The sequence below is a fragment of the Epargyreus clarus genome, unplaced genomic scaffold (assembly GCF_041222505.1).
Source record: "Epargyreus clarus isolate Ecla_fem2 unplaced genomic scaffold, WU_Ecla_fem_2.2 ptg000006l, whole genome shotgun sequence".
Taxonomy (NCBI): domain Eukaryota; kingdom Metazoa; phylum Arthropoda; class Insecta; order Lepidoptera; family Hesperiidae; genus Epargyreus; species Epargyreus clarus.
Window position 1 is genome coordinate 3210037 of NW_027332214.1, and position 22662 is coordinate 3232698.

The 22662-nt window shown below is 33.6% G+C and overlaps 5 protein-coding genes across 6 annotated transcripts in view; 3 read left to right on the plus strand and 2 right to left on the minus strand.

The window, feature by feature from the left end:
- The window catches only part of lobo (coiled-coil domain-containing protein lost boys), a 208357-nt gene extending 207289 nt beyond the window's left edge, over positions 1–1068 (minus strand). Inside the window, exons 1-2 of the mRNA XM_073073640.1 lie at positions 534–1068; positions 182–307 (exon numbers count right to left, since the gene is read on the minus strand). Of these exons, the coding sequence (XP_072929741.1) occupies positions 182–307; positions 534–962 (555 nt within the window). The 5' untranslated portion in view covers positions 963–1068. The remainder of the gene's footprint in view (positions 1–181; positions 308–533) is intronic.
- A 279-nt stretch (positions 1069–1347) lies between these two features.
- elm (calcineurin like EF-hand protein 1 elm) lies at positions 1348–7296 on the plus strand. The gene is made up of 4 exons (XM_073073639.1): positions 1348–1733; positions 2748–3011; positions 5864–5957; positions 6103–7296. Exons 1-4 carry the CDS (start codon positions 1667–1669, stop codon positions 6245–6247), a joined length of 570 nt encoding a protein of 189 aa, XP_072929740.1. The 5' UTR covers positions 1348–1666; the 3' UTR covers positions 6248–7296.
- Positions 7297–7672: 376 nt separating this feature from the next.
- On the minus strand, positions 7673–22513 carry Sec23 (transport protein Sec23). 2 transcript variants are annotated; one of them, XM_073073643.1, is made up of 14 exons: positions 22322–22512; positions 21950–22240; positions 21291–21546; positions 20434–21004; positions 19876–20018; positions 19315–19454; positions 18797–18915; positions 16704–16857; positions 16101–16252; positions 15516–15690; positions 15039–15194; positions 10598–10663; positions 9873–9893; positions 7673–8644 (listed from the first exon to the last, which is right to left on the minus strand). In XM_073073643.1, exons 2-14 carry the CDS (start codon positions 22226–22228, stop codon positions 8555–8557), a joined length of 2322 nt encoding a protein of 773 aa, XP_072929744.1. In that variant the 5' UTR covers positions 22229–22240; positions 22322–22512; the 3' UTR covers positions 7673–8554. The 2 variants fall into 2 exon arrangements, with proteins under 2 accessions (XP_072929744.1, XP_072929745.1); XM_073073644.1 differs by lacking the exon at positions 9873–9893 and having other exon boundaries at positions 22322–22513.
- On the plus strand, positions 11244–12656 carry LOC140742685 (uncharacterized). Its single transcript, XM_073073646.1, has 5 exons — positions 11244–11361; positions 11761–11869; positions 12026–12135; positions 12235–12476; positions 12562–12656. The coding sequence occupies exons 1-5, from the start codon at positions 11244–11246 to the stop codon at positions 12610–12612; spliced, it is 630 nt and encodes a 209-aa protein (XP_072929747.1). The 3' UTR covers positions 12613–12656.
- LOC140742684 (uncharacterized) lies at positions 13404–14461 on the plus strand. Its single transcript, XM_073073645.1, has one exon. It carries the CDS (start codon positions 13506–13508, stop codon positions 14445–14447), a length of 942 nt encoding a protein of 313 aa, XP_072929746.1. The 5' UTR covers positions 13404–13505; the 3' UTR covers positions 14448–14461.
- Positions 22514–22662: the final 149 nt, after the last annotated feature.

The window sequence follows — 22662 nt, forward strand, 5'->3', positions numbered from 1 at the left end:
TATTTTTTAATTAACTAAGAACCTATAACCTCATTTTAAAATTAAAAAATATCATAATTATTTTTAATGAAAAATATAGTTTACTAAATAAAATCTTACTAATAACGCCATCTAGTAGCCAGTAGCCGAAACAGTAGAGGAATTTTAAAGACTAAAATAAAATTTCATAATAAGTACTCACATGTAACATTGGCTTGCTGAGGGGTTCATAATCGAAGTATTCTGAAACGAGCGATGCCAACCCCTGCCACGTACTCGTGCCGGCATAGCACAGTTTTGTAGGCCGTATCGTCGTACACACCATTTTCTGAATAAAAAATTAAGATAAGTGTGAAAGTTTAATGAAATAAATTATAATGTCACTGTAGATTATCGAAAAATTGTTATCTTAACGACACACACAAAAATACTTCGAGCAACCAGAATCAAATTAATGCTGAAAATATTAATATTGTGCCATAGAATGTATCAAAACCGAACCTTCTAACGCCATCTAGTATTGAGTAGCAAAACTAAAAATTATCTTTACCTACCTGCAATCCACATTCATTAGGGGCTTGCAACAGCAAAGGCTTGCGAGATTTATAATGAAAATGAAATTGTCGTCTAAAATTTTCAGCATAAGCTAATAAAAGACGTTCCTTTGTGTTATTAGTATAGTAACTCTTAGGAAAGCACGTTCTCGTTTCGAATACTGGCTCTGATAATTCTGGCCAGCACAAATTTATCACCCCAAGTTCATAGATGGCATTGTTAAGAGATTCTATCGTCAGTGGTTCAGTAACATCTTTTGAACCAAATATTTTTGAGGGTATTTCCTCGAAATCACCTTCTTCATAAGGTCGATCAAAAACTTCACTGGTTACGTTTTCATTCACTTCCAAAACTGGATCTAATGTGTCTAGTTCAGACTTCTTTTCAGCAGAATATGATTCTGAAGTCGATTTTATTATACCACTCATTTTTACACAATTTAATGTAACTTTTACTAAAGAAATTTGTTTAACTAAGTAACTAACTTAACATATTGCAATTTTTCAGCATTTCAGGATTTCTGTTACTTAGCAACGGCATTTCACAGCTTCTCGCATAGATATTTTATTTCAGAGTACCTTTTTTCCAACTGAAAAATAATATATTATAACTAAGTCCAAATCATATTATCAAAATAACGCATGAATCAAAGCAAAATATTTCAAAATAATAAAATTATCCATACTAGTCATTTAATATTAATTAACCATTCTTCCCGTTTTAAAATTTAGTTTTTTAGGACACATTTTAAGTACAATCAGTGGATAGTTACAACACTGACGTTGTTAACGTCATGTCATCATGTGTCATGAAATTGTCAATTTGTCAGTCACTCATTATCATGTCGCAATGATATTGATAAAGCAAACACAAAGGTCAATCCATGTGTAACAGTCTGTTGCTTATTACGTTTCCTAGTCACTGTAACTAATAAAAAGTAACTGTAAATTGAAAAAATATTTTTATAGTTTTTGCGTCGTAGAACCCATACATAGGTAACCTACAATTAGCATCGGATTAATGTGTAACGAACTGTGCAAAATCAATTGTTTTTGCAGCGTAAATTTATAGTTTATCGTGAGTTTTTATCGCAAAAGGTCGGGTACATAAGACTGAAGTTCAGTTCAATAAAATGGGTAACAAATCATCTTTGCTGTTGAGAGAGGAAGAAATTGCGCAGATACAAGAAGAAACCGGCTGTAAGTAAAATATGTAGTTCTTTGGTCCCCTCGATGTTCAGGTAGTGTTCATTAGGAAAGATTGGCGGAGGTAGAATATACTTTTAATGGAAAAAATATTGTCTTTGGTAAACCTGATGGACTTAATTACAGATCCCAAATGTGTTAACAGTTTTATGGATAAAAATTCTGAAATTCGTCATATAAGGGTATATTGAGCATTCTAGTATGTTCACTATAACTATTAGCCTATCTGCTACGTGCACTGTAATCATTAGGACAAAGTAAAAAACATCCAAATTTTGTTTATGCTTTTGTAGTCCTAAAATTTACATGTTTAGTAATTGCTTAACTAATGTTATAATCGGGTGTACCAAAGAATATCCTGTTCTATTCTTCCACATAATACCAAAACAATTTTTACAGGGTATTATTATTTATTCTATGTAACTTGTTAAAAAAATATATAATTACATTTTAATCAATCTTAGTATAAAGTAATATTCTATGTATTTGTATGATAACCTATTTTCCTTGTATTTAGTGATATAGCCAATTGTATCAAAATAGAGAATTATGTTATTAGTTACAGTTTTTTTTGTATAAATGAAATATCTGAAGTTGTCCCTGAAACCCCAAGAAGTAATAAATTTAATTCAATAACAAAGGCATTGTCTTTTGAATTTAATTTTATTATCCTTTGTTATTTTTTGTTACCACTACGTATGATCTAAGCTATTGAATTTATTCAGAAGATGGTGGACAAATGTAAATGAAGGTAGGAAGTGAATTGCTGCTACCTATAGAAAATGTAATCAAACCCCAATCAGATAAGATACTTAGGTATTTTGTGAGGTCGGCCACAGATGCCTCAGAAAAGTATGTATCCCTTACTACAATCTTCAAACCAGATCACACTGCATGATACTGCAATAGTCATTCTATTGCACACAGCTTCCAATACATATTTTGAGCTCCTAATGAGTTAAACTGTGTACATCACATGCTGCTTTTAAAAAAAAATCTTTTTTTCAGTTACACCAAACCAAATAGAACGCCTATATTCCCGGTTCACTTCATTAGACAAAAACGACTGTGGGACACTCTCCAGGGAAGACTTCCTGCGCATCCCCGAGCTGGCCATAAATCCCCTGAGTGAGAGAATTGTACACTCATTCTTTGCAGAGAGTCATGATGACAGGGTCAACTTCTTGCAATTCATGCGAGTATTGGCACACTTCAGGCCCATCAGGAAGAACAGAGAGAACAGGCTCAACAGCAGAGAGGAAAAGTTGAGATGTAAGTATATAGATTTGAAAAATTAATTCAGATGGAAACCTATTAACTTATATATATATATATATATATACATCCCACAAACATTCCTGCGTCCTTCTATTGCCAACTTATCATTTAATGTTGCGTCCACCGCGTTTCTGCTTCCGTATACGCAGTTTTGCAATCGCCGTGAGTTTTTGGTAATGTACTGTGCTGACATCTATGCTACTTAATTTCAATTTTTGTTCGGACGCACTTTTGTTCTAAGAGTGAAATTTTAATTCGCAACTTAGCCGCACCTCGTTGGAGGCGCTGGATGCGCCTACGTATATCTCCTCTCCTCTGTACCTCACCCCTTAAACGTATATTTTGAACCATCTGAACGACTGTTCCGCGTCCTAAGTATTTTATGGATAAACTGGTTCTAACCGGTTATTCTCACCTGTGCTCCTTAAAGGTGCCTCTTTGCTAGGAATCTATGTCTCGATGGAAAGTTTAATTATTAAATTATCAATTAATTTCGTAGGTATTTAGGCACTTCTGCGAAACGTGTATTTGTTTCGCATTTCATAAAAAACAATATTATAATTACTAATTAATAGCAAACTAAACAAACAAAAAAATAAGATGAAGTTCGTTCGCGCAATTTTAGATGTTTGTAGTTTTTTTTTAATTGTTTCTTTCACAAGTGCAGTAAATATAAACAAAAGAGCCTTTATGAGCTAAAATAAATGATAAATTATATTAAATTTATTCGTAAGTATATTCAGGCACCTAAAGCATTAAAGTCGGTCATGTCCACTTGAAATACCACAAGAGCAACCGAACATCAAGATTTTCAGTATATTATGAAATGTCCTTTTATTAAGTACTACGCAACATTTAAATCTTGGTTAGCATGTTTTTTCAATGGTTGCTTTATAATAGGTTCTACGGCGATGCATATGATGCTTATATGAGTTTGTGTCTTTATCAGTACTATATTCTGTCTTCCCTTGATTCTGATTACTGAAATCTTTGGTTTTACAGTTTTTGTTCTTTCGGTTAAAATTTGAATGGAAATATTTTCTAATCTTGAAATACTTTTCGCAGTAATTATAATTAGGGATGCTGTTGTGTCTTCCACAAAGAGCGCACTTTATAAACTAGTGAAAAATAATTTCTGAGTCACTACTTTCTGAATTCGTCATGTCTGAATCCACCAAGCTGAACTTTCCTGGTGACATCGAATTTTTACCAGTCAAGAGCTCTGACTCTCTATGACTGTCGTTACTCAAAGATGTTTCAGTATCGCTGCATACTCCAGAGACTCTCGACGGAAGAGCTACGACCCCGGAATCGATCTGATCTAGCACTCATCCTTCAATTATCAATAGAGAAAATGCACAATTTTATTTTATTATTTTAAATCACTTATCACTTCGTCTTAACGTAGTAAAAATATAAACAATGTTATTAGTGTTTCAAATATATTTTTTTTAAATTATTACATAGTGTTTTTTTTTCCGTTTCAAAATAAGTGAAAATACGAAAAAGATGGTGTAAGATAGGAAACAGATAAAGTATCTCTAAAATCGCATTAACATTTGCATTTACTGTAACAAACAATAATTTTAGGTAAATAATTTTAAAATATTGCATTCATCATCTACTTTGTTTGGTACTTATTGACATCTATATGATACACTATCATTTGAAACACACAAAATGCATTAAAATCTATTAGAATAGAATATTATAAAGATTAAGATAGGCGAATGTTAACAACATTTAAGTTATGATCAGTTAAATATTTCTGAATTGACCTAAGCATAAAAACTCGTTTATCCATTTTTGCATATTTTTGGTAAATAGTCCGATTGTGCTTTGACAAAACTACTTTCAATCATTGTTCTTGATTATTTCTTATATAGAAAATCGCACTAGGTAATAGTAAAAACTGTAGGAATCTTAATAAAAACATTTTTTATCTCAAACAGTATGAATATCGACGCCGACGTGCGTGACGTCATGTTTCGATTCGACCAATGGCAATGCGTTTTGCAAATTTGAATTTCGCTCGCATAATTTACGATTTTTGATTAAAGTTTTAATCAATTTTATACGAAATAAATAAAAAAAATTGTTGAGATGTAACTTCAGGACCATAAAGTGCCGAGGAAAAAAAATAACAAGAAAATCTAAATCACATGCATATTCCCTATTATAAATTAAAACAAAAAACTGAAGATGGGAAATAAATGTTTAGACATTGCTAATAACAAAGAGGTCGTCTGTTTTTAAGGGATGCCTTTAATGAATAAAGACAATATACAAGTTTTCAAACATCCGTTCCCTAAAAAATTTACCGGAGTTTATTTCGTACGTACGTAGGTAGTTCTTCAAGGACACTTTGGCTGTATACCACATTTTCGAAGCATTGACCTCTAATGGAGGCAACATTGGCGGCGGAGTATTTGGATGTAATATGGAGGGCGAAATGAAAAATGTGTATAATGTCATTTTTGTCAGTTATGTCTAAATAAATGTGAGTAATGTCATCTATGTAATGTATTAAAGAATATACACAGCAACTATAAGCAAAAAAGAGAAAATAAATAGAGGACGCAGAAATGCTGGTCTGTGGAAGGACGCAGAAATGATACCGGGATTTAAATATATATATACACAAGTATATATAGTTCAAACTACATACTAGAGTTTCTATTTAGATCTTTTATAATTCTTGGCTGTTAAAAGTATCATCTGCTTGAATGTAAAAGTGGAAGGTTTGTTAATTATTTTAAAACTAGAAAATTTCAATTCCAATCAATTTCATTTTTAATCTTATTTGCACAACTAGACATTTATGACCTATTAATTTTTTTTTGCAGTTGCATTCTCCATGTATGACCTAGACAATGACGGGAAGATCTCGAGGGATGAACTTCTTGCGATCCTTCACATGATGGTTGGTGTAAATATCAGGTAAATTTCAACAATTATTATAACATAATAAAATAATTATAACACTTTTATTGTCTACTTCAATCACTTTAACTTACACATTGTTTCCTGAAAAGTATGAATATAATTTATCATTGCAATCCTAAAATTATTTATTTTTTTGCAGTGAGGAGCAGTTGACAAGCATTGCGGAGCGCACAATACTAGAAGCTGATACAAACAATGACCAGATGATCTCATTCGAAGAGTTCTGCCGGGCGCTGGAGAGGACTGACGTCGAGCAGAAGATGTCCATCAGATTCCTCAATTGACCTCCACACTCCTGAGGCGTATACTAGTACAACCTCACTGCGATACTTACGGTCCTCTTAAGCATCTAGCTAAGATTGCGTACGCTCTCAAAGGACTTGCTTAAACTTAGTCAAAATTAATAAAGATATTGGTAAAGTGTATATTAGTAAATGTATTTATTGTTGTATGTTAAGGTGAAGTGTAGTAGAAGTTTTCTCATGAATTATTGTATAATATTACAATAGATTGCAGGCTTGTTCTAATCCGGAAGACATTTAACATTGCATTTTTTAACAAGCTTTTTTTATAACTTCATTACTTTTGTGAGTAAAATGGTAAATTCTTGTTATACAAATGTAGTTGTTATACTGTAATGCTAACATTTCATTTATTAGGGCTTGTAAAAGTTAGCATAAACTTTCTGTAAGGTAGCCAATTGCATATTTTTAATATAATAGTTACTAATAGTCATTGTTGCTATTTCAATTGGATATTGTATAAAATATAGTATCTCTGTAACCTTTTAAACTTGTTATTACTACATACATAAGCATGTAAATGTTGTTTGATACTAAATGGTTTCAACAGTTCCTCACAGGGTTTTTCCAGGAAAATTGTGTCTACAGCGAGCATAAACAAGAACATAATTTTCTCTATAGATTAAAATTTTGTTATTGTTATACTAAATAGTAAAAAGAGCATAGCCTAATAAATAACTCATTCTTTTCTCATTTTTTACTGCAACAAGTTATTTAGCTTAGAATAAACTTACAATTTAGGTTTTGGGGTAAATTAATTAGTCAGACTATGATAATTGTTTGGCAAATATGTATGTAAACTGTAATTTTAATACAAATTAACCAAACCTAACGCATTATTGTCGCATTTAAGAGTGTAGAAATATAATTTTTGTAAAATAGTGCTCTGCTCTCTACAAAACAGCAATGCACAATTTAGTGAGTTATGACCAAATAAACAAAATTGGGGTGATAAATACACAATGTAGCTCTATTTATTATTGTTTGAAGTGTTGTAGATAAATAAATCAAACTATTTTATATAACACAAACATATAGTTTTTTAATTACTCTTTCCTTGGCCCAAATACCCGATCGACTCATCCCCGACCCATAATCAATTAGTATTAAATTGGGTATCTAAACTTTCAAAAATATTAACTTTCAAATTAACTTTCAAAAATTCACTATAGAAAGATGATATACCTACCTTTTTTTGTTTGCGATTACTTGTCGATCTTAAAAAAAGGAAGTTCTCAGAAACATATCAGTATCATATTTTTCTGATTTAAAAAATTTAATACTCGGGCTTCACCTAAAATTAACCACTGATCCTTGGTGTACTGTACTTTATAATATTGCAACAATTGTCAAATTATGCCAGTTTAGTGTAGTGGAATTCCACATTACATACAATAAAAAAGATAATTGCATAAACATTTTAATTTCATATTATAATTTACATTGTAGAAAATATAATTATAACTTAAATTGCGAATGATTACATACACTTGCGGTCTCCAAAGAACTGTTGGCTATTTAATATGAAAATATTTAATACTATCAAAACAAGTTTTATAGGTATATGAAATACAAAAGAATTGCTATCAATTAAATTAGTTTAGAATTATATATTTCGATTGTAATAATTCAGAATATTACTATTATCTACAATCTCAGGACCAATTACTAAACATCCTTGTAACACCCGCTATCTAATACTGTGTCCTCACAAAATGAAGACTCCGTACCCACGAGCAAATATTTTTAATATAGAAAATAAACTGTCATGCTATCATATTGAGTGATCACTTGTGTAACCAATCACAGGCAGGATAATAGTCTTTTAAAAGTTAACACACCTGACAAGTCGGTCATCTTATGCGAGTATAGTCCGCGCCAAACTCCTAGTCCGCTCTGAAATTCTTGCGCGCAGGTTTTGTTAGCGTATACTCCGTAACATAAGGGCACACTAACGCAGCTATGTACCCGTGGACGGGAGCGGACAGCGGGCGTGTGCCAGGAGGAGCCCGCGCTGTCTTCGTCCCAGTAATATCTACAATTTGCTATTGCAACGCGACACCTTTCTATATTCAGAGCGGACTAGCAGTTTGGCGCGGCCTAAACTCTGCTAAGAAAATTGTAAACCATACCTTAGAAATAGAACACAGTATCGCTACGCTGCCAATAAGAACCAATTACAGTTAACGGTATTCACTTCAGTACAAATTCGTATCAATAATTATCCTCGTATCTATTACAAAATGTCTCTTCAACCAGTTCTTTGTTCGACAAGTATTCTAGCGCTCGTCAAGCCGTAGACGACACGGCCAGCTTCTTCAGGTGCTCCATGAACACTTGCAGCGAAACGTCGTCCGTCAGCACGGGGGCGCCACCGTCCTGCAATATTATATCACCAATTGACTGACTGATAAATGAAATCGGTTATTTTTTTCATAGTCAGCACAAGGGTCGGTACATATGTGACGGAAAATGCGTCACGTATTATCGGTCTTGTTAAGTCAGAACAGACAATTATATAATAAAACATTCAACCTTTCACACCAAACCGATGAGCGTTAGTGCGTCGAGCGTACAACGTCCGATACGTTCGAAGCATTATCCGTCAGATATTTACCGACTCTTAATGTATCCACCGTAAAAAATTTAGATAGTATAACTTGGAATATTGTCATCATAATAAATCGTAAAGTAGACAAAAGAGTTTAAGATTTATAAGGACAAATGCGATTTAGCATAGATTTGAGTGCATTGAATGTATTTGAAAATTCATTTTTTTTGTTTCAATTTAAAATATTAACCACTATTTATGCTTCAGTTTTATCTTTACAGTAAACTAGATAAACTCAGGCACGCCTTGTTCTGGCTCTGTCTGGTTCATTGAACTTTTTGTTTAAAAATATATAAAATGTTCCTCTATAGAAATGCAACTCTGTATAAACAATTTCAAGTTAATCCATTGAGACTTGTCGACTCAATATACGGAAGCACATAGTTTCTTATAATACAAACATTTCATGGCCATTTAATTACGCGCATTAAACTTAATACAATAATTAATAAATTTTACCATAAAATTATAAATAAAGATGACTGCAAAGCATTTGAAAACACAATAACTGCATAAAACAGTTGAGAAGCATCGAAATTTGAACTTTATTTCAATTCAATAAATATTTAATTTCTTAATATTACATATTATATAAACATAACCAACGTATATCAGATTATATTAGATTGAAATAAAGTTCACATTCCTCTCGCTTGCGCAATGCCCTTCAACAAATGTACGATCGTGGAAAATCGGTAGCAATCAAACATACAAGGTTAGTTTTTGCATAACCACTTTTAAATAATTCTAATTTTCTCTGTATTACAAATAAGATTTGCTCACATTTTAATTCGTAAAAAAGTGGAAATGCATGTTACCAAAAAAAGCGCGAACATGAAGAAATTCATAAGTTGCCAGGAAACAAAACGCACAAAACTCATTTTATTCGTTTTATTTCCAGCAATACAAAAATGATATAAATTAGTAATTGGACAAAACATATTAGACACCCAACACCGGATCTGTTTGAGAAAATAAAATAAAAAAACACTCTACCGCAGATGGTATCGGCATCGCCTGGTTATCGCCAAAACAATGATGAAACAAAAAACAAAACGTCAAATCAAACCATGCTTCGATGGCATACTGATGACATGCTATTTCTTTGAAAAAAAAAATTTAAGTTCAATCAAAGCTCACAGTTTTTGATAAAAGAATATAACAATAAAATGTTTATTGTACAATATAGTACCCTGATTGAGACATTAGAAGGTAATAATAATAAAGATAGGTACTATTATACTAATTTTAAGATTATTTAATGTTACTAACAAAGCATTTATTTTATGTGTATTGTTGAGATATTGTAGCATTACTGTGTTCCGAAGGGTGTGATAAAACAGACCTCCTTGAATGACAAATTCCACTTAATCCTTGAGGATATCAACATTAACAACGCGTCTATGATTCTTACCCTCTTTTAAGTTGATTACAAAATGTCAAGGGACTGTTATGACCACATAATACTAAATTAGCATGACTTTAACATGCTAATTTTGTTTCATTAATTACGAAGGAAATGGCTGCTAGAAAATACATGAAACCTGACTAAAAACTGTGCACTTTAATCGAACATACATACATTAAGAAAATAAATTTCAAAATTAAATTATTCAAACAATACTGATCAGTAAACAAAGGATGCAATTTTTTAAATCACACTTTATACAATACAATATTTATATAGAAGTATACAAATTATATGTATACTGTATACTCACACCACCGTACGCGTACATGTTGTTGTGTGTCTGCGATGGGTTCACCTTGGACAGAAGGAACCGAGCCTGTGGAAAAATAAAAATTATCAGGTAAGATTACATTGGTACATAAATTCATTTTTTACGGTGATATGATATTTAACATATTTTGAAACCAAGCCGTAATTCCAACTTGTGAGTTATCGAACTAAACAGTTGAGAAAAAAAGGACATGTCTTAGAAAAAAAACAGATCTGTGAATGAGTTCTGTAATGTTATGTAATGGTAATTCTACCACGATGGGTATGGCGAATTATATTTTCTTGGGGGAGATCCTAATGTGTCATAATGAAACGTAATCCGTTGAAGTTATATTTAAAAAAGTTAATGATATAAATGAAATTGTACGTAATATTAGAAAATAATGTATTTATGCACTGATTTCAAAACCATCAAATTACTTTATATTATATCGTCATATAGAAAAAGCAGAGAGTGAAAGATAATTGAGAAAGGGTTGAAATAAGAGGATAATTACTAAAATATCGTGTTAGTTTTAAAACATTCAAATTATTTAAGACAGAGCTCTTAGCAACACTTTCCCACACAGTCACAAACATAGAACCGAATCGCGAATCGCGAGCCAGTACAATGTGTACTATAAACAATGGCGCTATCAGCCGAGTGTAGAGCGGTGCTGCGCGCGCTGCTGGCCGCGGCCGCCATCTCATGTACGTTGTCCATACCACGCGCTCAAGGCACACAGCGTTTAACGCAGATAAAAGGTTCCGTTGCACCATCATCTAAATAGAGCGTAGTTCATCTTAATGAAGGTCCGGGTGGATTTTTTGTTTTCGTTTTGTGTTATAGTGAAAATAAGTCATACTAGTGAAGGAAGAAGAGTTTGAAGTGTTACCGAAGATTAATGGTGCCATAGTAAGAATACTAGTGAACGCATAATAGTGAGGAGTGTTGCTAAAAGTTCATTATTTAGTGAAAAGATAGCAATGATAAAAATTGAAAGTAGTAAATGAAATTAAAATTAATCAATTAATCATGTAAACCAGTGTGAAATTATAATATATATTGATCAAATTTAAAATAATATCGAAAATAAAACAGGTTTTGAATCGCGAACTTTACTTTGTCGAAATTAAAACAAAACTACAAAAAACACCTTTCAGATCTGATTTGCGTGCTAATAATGAGCGGAATGCAAAAGGAAGACTTGGACGTGAGCATGCTGCGTAAACTGCAGCGATACAATGTAAACATTGACGATATGAACAATGAGTAAGTAGACGTATACTTGTTATTCTTTTACCACTTATTACTTAGAACGACCGAAAAGATTTTACAATTTTTATTTACAACAAATTTTTATTACCGTGTCACAACTGTTTATAAAATATATCTACAGGTCCGATGAATAATTAAACTTTAATTTAGGCAAAATCGACAAGAATGTTTTTCGAGAAACAAAGATTTCACGACTGCGAAAAATGATGAAAACAATGATAACTATGTCTCGACGACAGAGAAGGTAGCTACTGCTATTGGTAAGAAAATATAAATAAATGTAATATTTTAAGTAATATACATAATTTACTAGAAAAAGGTAAAGGTAATGAATTAATAATAATGTAAAATCATTTCAGAAGATACGTTACAAGGTTTGAGTGTGGCGGCGGTCCTAAATTACTTAAAATCGAGACAAATCTCACATACTACAACAGCAGGCAAAGTTACACATCTAGAAAAGGATACATCGGCTACCAAATATTTTGAAACTCAACCAAAAATAAATATGAATTTATTGCAAAGATATGTTCAATTGAAAAATCTGAATAGTTCTATGTATGAAGCAGATTCCACTTACCCGACAACAAGTAATTACAAAGTAAATCAAAAAATTAATATAAAAATTGATGAAATAAATCCAAAAGTCGCCAAGAATAATGAGTATATTGATAAAATTTTTAAAGATTATCTTCTACAAACAACAACACGGCCTACGACAACCGAAACTGCTATAACCAGGGATACAATCGATATACAAAACGTTTATAAACGACTTGAAAAACTAATAAGTGGTTCAAACATAGACAATAATAAGGACATGATGAATGACAAACCTCGAAATAATGTTGCACAATACAATCAAATTTTTTTGCCAAGTACTGTATCTGTACCTACTCAAGTTCAAACGACATCATATAAAGAGAACCAAATCCAATTCGATATAAAAAACGTTTATAAACGAATTGAGGAACTTATAAGTGGCTCAAACATAGACAATAATAAAGAGATGATGAATGACAAACCTCGAAATAATATTGCACAATACAATCAAAATATCATCCCCTCTACCGAATCTGTACCTTCTCAAGATCCAACGACGTCATATAAAGAGAACCAAATAAAAAGCATCTATGATTTTCTTACTACTATTAACCAATTTAAAGCGTATTCACGCATATTTATCCCTGAAAACAATACTACAGCATACTCAATCAAAAACAAAAATTATATGGAAACAAAAATGATGACTACTTCTCTAAAACCAGTAAAGAACGAGGAAATTAAATCGAATGCCTCAGAACTTGAAACAGAAATCAGAAAAACAAACGCCCTATCATCCGATTTGGTAAAAGAAATAGCTGAGACCGTTAAAGACGTGATTATAAAAGATTTACGTAACGATTTGCTTAATATTTATCGCAAACCTGAAAAAACTACTACAATGATCCCAACAGTAACAGTAACAACAACAACAACAACAACAACAACAACAACAGGTAAAATAACTTAATGCAAAACAATATATTAAAGAAACTACTTTTTTACTATTTAAGGTTCCTTTTTTATTTCAGAAAAACCTCCAACCACGACTGCCAAAATTAACACAAAAGAAAAGGAATTAGCTATAATGGACACTTTTATGGAATTATACGAACAAATTAAAGCCTTGAAACAAACCACATTTGTATTAGAAGCTCGTAACAAAACAGAAAAACATGAAAATGGTTTTATTCAGGAATCGAAAACCCCTGGTAAATTTCCACCAATAGTTAATTACCATGAATTGCAAAAGCCTAAAGCATTAATTTCGTCAGTTCCTGAGGACAATACAAAGTACAATAATTTAAATCCTTATCAACCAAGACAAATAAAAAATCGCCACGTTCCCATAACTATACAAACAAATTCAGTTGAGATACAACCATTAGCCGTACCTGTATTTAAACCTGAAAGTTTGATCAATCAAAATATTGTAGTCAACACTAGACAAAGCGTTCAAAATAGAGATCCGCATCCTAGACATTTAATTCCGAGACAAAATAGATACTCTGACATTAGAGTGATACATAGAAACAGAACACATAAGTATAACAAATACAGCCCAATGAAGCGATACGAACATAATATTCCACGCAATCCTGTGCCTTACGGCTACCAAGACCTGAGACACGACGACGTTATAAGGTTTACGTTGAAAAACAATGGAAACTCAAGGATCGATACAGATTATTACGAAAAGATAAACTTTGCAGATCACAAAAACAATGAATATAGACAGATTGAAGAATTTGGTAATCGTAATATTCCGCGCTTTCATGAAAGATTAGAGAGAATTGACGATAGGATTGCAGCTATTTCTGATAAAGATATTCTTAAGCGGCAACATAACAATGACAATGTGCCTGAAAGACAACAACTCTCGCTTATAGACATGAAAAAAGGCGCGTCTTACGATGACACACATTTCAAAAACTTCCTCAAAACCCAACAAAAAGTTACAGATATTTTAGAAAGAATTTTGGCAAGCAGACCCAAGACCAACACGCCACGCAGTGTAGAAACTACGTAGACAATTTATACACGAATAACCGGGTGTAAATTCTTTCAAATAAATATATTTAGTCCTTATTTGATTGTTTGAAAACTTAGCAATAAAAATCTATAATAACAGATAATTCTGTACAATCTCCATGTTATGCGACATCTCAGAATTTCACAGGGTATTTTCCACCGACGCGATGGTAAAAAATGTATCTTACAAGTGCAGTGACGCCTGTTATCACTAACCCAAAAAGGTCAAATGTCGATCTTTTATAGGAAAAATATTGGATAGATTGATTAACTATATCGGATGTGTGTAACGTCGAAAGCGATGAATGAAAGATTAGTCGTTATCAAGCCATTACTATCCTACTGCTGGGCATGGGGCTAAACCGCTCTAGCCAAGTGAGAATTGGTAGATTTCACGTATAGTCCGCACCAAACTTCTAGTCTGCTCTGAAATTGTTGCGCGCAGGTGTAGCCAGAGAGCCTGTAGACGAGAGCGGGCAGCGGACGTGTGCCGGGGGGGTCCCGCGCTGTCTTCGTCCCGCTAATATCTATAAATTGATGGTGTGACGAAAGTGCTGGTGCGGCGAATTCAGGTGATTATGAGTGTAACCTGCGAGCCGCCGTGCTCGGTGTCGATGTAGCGCGGCACGGGGAAGCGGCTCTGCAGGATCTCCTGCGCGTCGTCGACGGGCGCGCGCAGCAGCTGCGCGAAGCTCTCGTACTCCGGCATCTCCTGGTAGCGCAGCGCTCGCCACTGCGCTATCGTCTGCGAACATTTATACGGGTCAATAATCAATGTATTACTACTAATAAACACCTACTTTTTATCTATACATAATATAAAAAAGGCTGACCATCATGCAGTCCACCTAAAGTTAAGTAATGTAATGGATATCTGCAATCAACCCCAGACAAGGCCAGATTCCCACTTGTGTGCTGCCACAGGTGCATTGCTACTTCTGAAGAATTAGCTAGAATGCCTGGAAAAAGTATGTCTCGCATGCCACAACCTTCAAACCAGAACACAGCAACGCATAATACTGCTGTACCTAACCTAATATTTCATTTAATATTTTAACAAACATACCTCTCCATGATATATTAAAATTTGGAAGAACGTGTCCATGAGCAGGATACGGTCCGGTTGGATGGAAGATGTATCTAACAGGACAGGTTCTGGGGGACCTCCGAAGCTGTAGGAATACAGGATCGGCTGGATCATGATCAGCGACTGCGTGAGGTCCTCACGCATCAACATGTGTCTGGAAAAAAATTGAACAATTACGAAATAATAAGTTTAGCAATAATAGCCCAGAAATGGGTCAGACGATCAGAGTTCCAAAACAAAACATGTTGTTGTAAAAATAGGAAAAATAATAACACATTTCGATATCAGTGTAATAAACCAGAAAGGCACAGTTTTTCTTTTATAAATGTGAAATGGTTAGTTCCGTCACCAGACATAAGCATATTTTTAAGGCATAATGGTTGTTTTAGAAGGTTTGATAATGTGGTAATTTCTACACATGTCTGTTGTGTGGTATGTTTTGTTATAACTTGTACTGTAATCCTAGACGGATTCGAACCCAGTTAGACCAGAGGCATTGTTAACTAAAATCACTTCTTATTTAAAAAAAATATAGATACTTAGATAGTATTACGGTCATATTACCTATAGAATGTGGTCTCGTCAGGCGAGTTGTTGAACACCTGCAGGAACTGCGAGCGACGCAGATGGTACATGAACTGCGGGTACAAGCTGAAGTTCTCCGACAGCCGGAAGCTGTTCGGATCGTCCTTGCCGTACTCGCCGAACTTCTGACACTGTAACACGTCAACATTTTTAATATGCATTTCAAGTTTAGTTGTTAACTGACTAATTGTGAATAAGTATAAACCTCTATGTTTTGTATTGTGAGTAATGTTTTAAATGGTATAATTCTAACTAAAATAGTTACAGAAAGTATGTTCAATTTTGTCTCTTTTATTATTATACATTTACAGGTTTACATAAAATCTATTTGACTGATTTAATAGCAAAAAAAACTTTTTCACTTCAAATACACCTTAATTATGCTTTAACATAATTATGGCATTCAATGCAAATGTTGCAATATTTTGTTGTTGTTGTTGCAAATGTGGCAATATTAATAGGTTCATATGTCACGTATTTTTAGCTATACACAATTATTGGCTTACTAAGTTTCTAATATGTATGTAACCCATGCTCCGTTATTTTATCATGTTATGATATGTTACTATATCATATTCCTACCAGTCTGATGAGCATCCTATCCAGCCAGCGCAGCACATCAGGCCCATCCTCCTGCTCAGCGCGGTAGACCACCAGGCGCGCCATCACCACCGCCGCTGCCTCCTGGTCGAAGCCCGCCGCGATGTGGTGCAGATTCACCGCAGCATCGCCCCAACTAACACAAACAAAATATTAATACCAGTTCACATAACAAACTTTTAAAGTTACACATATAATTGTGAATATACATTTTTTGTTGGTCGATTAGAAACTTACTTCATAACAGATTCAAACGTTTCCGAGATTAGCCTGAACAAACAGACAAATAAACTTAGTGATTAAAGGTTTGGCTTCAAAAAAAATTATAACTGATCATCTGGGGATGCCACAAAGGTATACAAGATCATTTTATTACGTTTTACTGGGATTTATTTATGTGAAAAGTCCATACAGAAACACAGGCAGGTTTGTTTTAGGGTCAAATCACCATAACCATGTAATTCTATCATGGCTTATTATTGGAATGTCTAATAAGATAGTATTCCACTTTACCATTCAAATTTTAACACAGCTGTACAAATATTGTACTGCTTTACAATTGAAATATTTTTAAGCTATCAAGCTAGTATGTATGTAATAGTATATAATATGTAATACTATATATATATATATATATATATATATATATATATACAGGGTGAATTTTTCAAACGGGCCTTCAGGGCCAAATCCGAAACTATAAGGATTAGCGAAAAATGCTGAAAGGAGTTACGAGGCCGATTTTGATAAAAACTACAACTGCATCATTACTTTTTTAAAATAACTTTTTCCCTAGCCGGGAATCAAACGAGTTCATTTTGAAAAAAAATACACCCTCTATATTATTCCACTATATGATAGTGTTGCTTATAAGGATCAAATTCTGGAAAGTAATGATAAATGACAAAGTAAAGGAAAAGTCTCATTTTTAAGAAAATTCAAATTTTTTCATAATAATTTGGCAGTTAAGTTTCCGCCATTCATTGATTTAAACATTTCGCTTATTAAAATTTTTTGGCCTTATGTTATAAAAAATCATTCGAAAGCGGACTTATTGCTCTCCAAGAATTTATATTTTTATGTTTGACTTAGTTAAGGTTATTTTTAAGGATCATTATAATAGATTTGTAACTTGCTATGCGCGGAGTTTCGTTTAATACAGATGTAAAGTTGACAATTTGCAAGAATGACTTTTTCGAGTCAAATCCGAGTGTTTACTTAACAAAAAGATATTGAAAATCATATTCAACGTTGAAACGAAGTTGTAAACAACAAAAAATAAGAATTTACTAATTAATCAGTTATCTATTTTTATTAAAAAATAAATTCTAAAAACGGCGGGAACTTAGTTGCCAGCCTATTACTTTCTCATACTAAGACGTAAGTCATGGCCATAACATCGAAGAATTAGTTGATTAATCAACAAACTTCAATGTTATGACTTATGTATAGTCCTAAAGAATTATACATAAGTCATATGTTATGTATAATCCTTAAGGATTAGTATGCCAAGGTATGAAAAAATACGATTTTCTTAAAAAAATCATTTTCCTTTAATTTGTCACATAACATTACTTTCCAGAATTTGATCCTTATAAGCAACACTATCATATAGTGGAATAATATAGAAGGTGTATATTTTTTTTAAATGAACTCGTTCGATTCCCGGCTAAGGAAAAAGTTATTTTAAAAAACGAATGATGCAGTTTTAGTTTTTATCAAAATCGGCCTCGTAACTCCTTTCAGCATTTTTCGCTAATCCTTATAGTTTCGGATTTGGCCCTGAAGGCCCGTTTGAAAAATTCACCCGGTATATATGTTATGGAATCTTTGAACTTGATTTTTTACCCACTTTGAATTGTCTATTTAAATTCTAGGCATATTTGACTTATACCCTTATACAAAACTCTGGATTGATAAGCTTTCAATTTTTACATTGCATAATTCCTAGAAATTATATTTATCAACGTCGAAAAAGGAGAAGGTACTATGTTTGGCTGTATGTTTTTTCTTTCATATTTTTTTAAAATTAAATTTTATTAATAATAAATAGCCATGAACAGTGTTACACTCACTTCCTAGCGATTGTAGTGACTCTGACTCGTCGCTGGCCACTCGAGTGCTGGTACTGAGTTATGAGCTGCACGCAGCCGCGCCCGCCTTGCGGCACCGGCGCCGCGTGTTGATTTACCACCTGAGAATAATAAAAAAAAAATACTTTGAAGTAGTAACATAATCACACGGAATATTTTCGAATTTAATAATCTAACCGCGATTAAAACCTGCTCCAAAGAAACATTTACCTAAACCTTAAAAGGTGAAATGAGAAGTTGGCATTAAAATGCTGCTTATGTAAAAACATAAATATATTTACCCTCAAACAATATTCATTATAGACAACTACCTTAAAACAATATTCACTACAGACAGTGGAAGACCGTGGATGCCAGCTAACTTACATATGACATGACTGTGATCAACTTCAAGTAGATCCCCCAATCTATATGAAGTTGATTGCAGGTGTACATGGGCAGCAGAAACCTATTAGATAGATTACATGCTACTTCAATCTTTACAAAAACAACAAACTTACCTCAAAGAAGATGGCCATAGTGGTGCTAGGTGTGAACGTGCACATCTTCCACTGGCTCGTGTTGCCCATGCCCACCTCCTGGTCGGACACGCACGGACCCTTCACGTTCAGCGACACGCACGAACCGATCGCGCCTGAGACTGTAATAAACAAGATATTTTTATGGTAATGCTCAAACATGATATTCCAATATGAGCTTCCCTAAATAGAATAGAAGTCTATATTTAAATTCAAGGTACTCATGCATTTTTCTCAAATAGGTGAAGATAAGGGAAAAAGAAAAATTAAATAATGATATGTAAATGTCCCCAATTTGTACTTAATCAACAATGTGCTTGTTATATATAACTGCACTGAGGTCATCAGTAAAATACCAAAGAAATTATGATAATCAAAGTGAATCAAAAATAGTGAAAGATAATCAAAAATAACAAATACTACATGGTTCTTGAATTTTTTTCTTATCTACTAGAAGGGATACCCATGAACAACTCTTATCAAATCCACCTCAATCAACCAACACAATTACAATCAAAAAGTGTATGTTGTGATGTAACTTACTTTTGAGTTCTCGGCTGCATTTGACCTCTAGAGTTCCATTGAATGCCATCTTGTAATCGCCCTTTTGATCTTTCGCGAACACGCGTTGGAAGGTCTGCTTGAAGAGCGACGAGTTGAAGGAGTCACCCATTACCATGTGGCCACTGAAATTGAGAAACCAAATATTAGGTTTTATTTAATTAATATTGCAAATCTTGTATTATACTTAGATGGATAATTTATTTTTAAAGATAATTATGAGAATCAAATTTTATAATTAATCTGCAACAAAAAAAGGATACTCTTATTTTTTTCTTAAATACTGACAAACTTTCTAAATTTCTTAACAAAAAGAAATTGAACCAGGAACGTCATGTAAGAGATTTTTTCTAATTAATCAAAGGTCAATTAATGAAAGTAATAATTATAATTTAAATACATGAAATCACTTCAATATAACAATAAGTATAAATAACAACATTATCATACAACATTATGTAACACACACATTACATTATTGGGTCATGATAAATTGTTGTCATCATAAAGATATAAGTATAATTATGCAAGAGAACTTACCCAGTTGAGTTACAACACTGCTTCATTTCCATCAGTCCAGTCTGGTCCAACGCACACGAGTAAATATCAATGGAATGGCCATTTGTTGCAGATCTTAACGACAAAGCCTCGTAATGCTTAATAGCTTTCTTCATGTACTTAGCATTGTCCTTCTGAATATCATGATGAGACCTGATAGGCAGTTTAAGTTCATCATTGACAACCTGACCAGGCCCTTGAGAGCATGGACCTCCAAGGAACATCATGATTCTCGCTCCCGTATTGGGATACGTAACCTCCAATAGACCAACAGCTAATGATAGAGCGACTCCACTGCTCCTTAATGGTCGTTTCCCTACACCAAGAGGCCAAGGATCCCGACCGAGTTCACTCAATAAGTCCGTTAAGGCCATGTCACACTGTTTTACAGGTTGTAAGAAGCGGTGAGCGGGTGGCTGGGGTGTGGGCGCGCCTGGACGTTGTTGCGGATTCGTAGCGTTCACACGACCAATACCTAGTTGCTCTTGAATCTGCTTTGCTGTCAGATCTTTTGTGCCTTTGAATACGTAACATTTGTATATACCCTCCGTGCCTGAAAATTACAATTATTTTAGTGGTAAACATTGGTGTTATTTAAGGTAACTTATTTATGTATGTTAATGCAAGTGGGTTATTAAAAAAAGTTGCAGTAAAATCCTTTTAAATAGACCTTAAAATTATAGTGCGAAGAAACTGTATTGATTAATGACATAAATTTTAACATTAACAGATACAATAAGCATTTAATATTATTAAACCCTAAAATGCTATGTGTATAAACAGGTACTTAACCAATTAAACTACAAAGCTATGATATGTACTTTAAATAGGCTTTTTACCTAGTTCATGAATTTGCACCATACGCCCAAATGTTATAAGTCCAACAAGTGCATTCTGAGGCATCAAGCTGAGGGATGTTTGCAGGGAGTCCTTCAGGGCTCCCAGTTCCTCTTCATCCAAGCATGTGTCCACCACGAGTAGGAAGATGGGTGGCATGCTCTGGGCTCTTGTGATGGTGTACTCAATTGTGGAGAAGTTGGGAATGAGCTCCGCAGGCTGATGCTGCTCTGATATAGCCGCATATTGGGGAGGGAACTGTAAGACAAAAAAAATTATAAACAGTAAAAAAAATAATTATATTAAGCTGATATATAATTGACCAACTACAATTATATTTTTATAATACTTGTAAGTATATTGCTTACGTACTCTTTGTGCTGAGATGTCATAAATACAAAAACGCAGAGAACTTAGTAGGCCACATTTAATCTAAATTTTTGGCTATGATGGTTACCCGAAAACCAATTTAAATTCATATTTTTTTAATTGAAAATTATCAATCAAAATATCATAGTGTAGTCACAATGTAACTACCATTTAGTGTTAAAATTCTAGTTAGACTTATACAAATAGACTGTCTCATAAGCGAATATTCAAAGAGAGACTCTGATCGGAAGATTGCAATCAATATTAGAGTTAGAGATGAACACAAACTTACAGGATTCCTCTGGAAGCAGAAGTTGCAGACCCACAGCTTGGCTCTATAGTCAACTTGGCACATCGGATTCAACACGGCGCGGCACGTATTACGTGTACACAAGACGGGATCGTACTGAATCGGTGGCAATTCTGGCCGCTCCTTCAGCGGCTGGTACAGACACACCAGGGGCACTACCAGCCTTGTCGCCTCGATCCTGCTCGACGGCCATACGTTCCACGTGAACCGTATGCCGTCTCGATCCTCATTCTGCTGAATAAACTCCTCGTACGTCGCCATATCGCTGATCAACTGCGCAAACACCAAAAACAATCACTAACAGCTTCCGCCGTTAAATGAATCATTTACAGTTAACTACAGACTTTTACGTACCAAGCTGGCCTGTGGCGACTTATTAGAGATACATGTGTAATTCCTCAATGTCTATTTGTTACTCATTCACAAATTTTAATAACATTAAGATTTTTCAGCAGACGGGCGAGTCTGGCTGATTTGGCAATTGTCGAAATATCTTGTCAAGACCATCGACACTTTTGTAGCTGTCACTTCGGCCACGTCATTTTTGATAACGAAGCACTTAAAAAAATATTTAACAAAAATTAAATTATATACAACTGTAACAACAGAAATTGTACATGCTTTTATGTAATATAATAAAATTAAATATTATAAATATAAATATACTTTGTATTGTTTATGGTACACGCTCAACA

Coding starts and splice junctions, on each gene's coding strand:
- LOC140742684 (XM_073073645.1), top strand. CDS start 13,506: ATGGACACTTTTATGGAATTATACGAACAAATTAAAGCCTTGAAACAA.
- Sec23 (XM_073073643.1), bottom strand. CDS start 22,228: ATGGCGACGTACGAGGAGTTTATTCAGCAGAATGAGGATCGAGACGGC. Junction 21,547..21,949: donor TCTGCTTCCAGAGGAATCCT/GTAAGTTTGTGT, acceptor TTTGTCTTACAG/TTCCCTCCCCAATATGCGGC. Junction 10,664..15,038: donor CCGAGCACGGCGGCTCGCAG/GTTACACTCATA, acceptor ATTTTTCCACAG/GCTCGGTTCCTTCTGTCCAA.
- LOC140742685 (XM_073073646.1), top strand. CDS start 11,244: ATGGCGCTATCAGCCGAGTGTAGAGCGGTGCTGCGCGCGCTGCTGGCC. Junction 11,362..11,760: donor GCGTTTAACGCAGATAAAAG/GTTCCGTTGCAC, acceptor AACACCTTTCAG/ATCTGATTTGCGTGCTAATA. Junction 11,870..12,025: donor ATTGACGATATGAACAATGA/GTAAGTAGACGT, acceptor ACTTTAATTTAG/GCAAAATCGACAAGAATGTT.
- elm (XM_073073639.1), top strand. CDS start 1,667: ATGGGTAACAAATCATCTTTGCTGTTGAGAGAGGAAGAAATTGCGCAG. Junction 1,734..2,747: donor GATACAAGAAGAAACCGGCT/GTAAGTAAAATA, acceptor TCTTTTTTTCAG/TTACACCAAACCAAATAGAA. Junction 3,012..5,863: donor CAGAGAGGAAAAGTTGAGAT/GTAAGTATATAG, acceptor TTTTTTTTGCAG/TTGCATTCTCCATGTATGAC.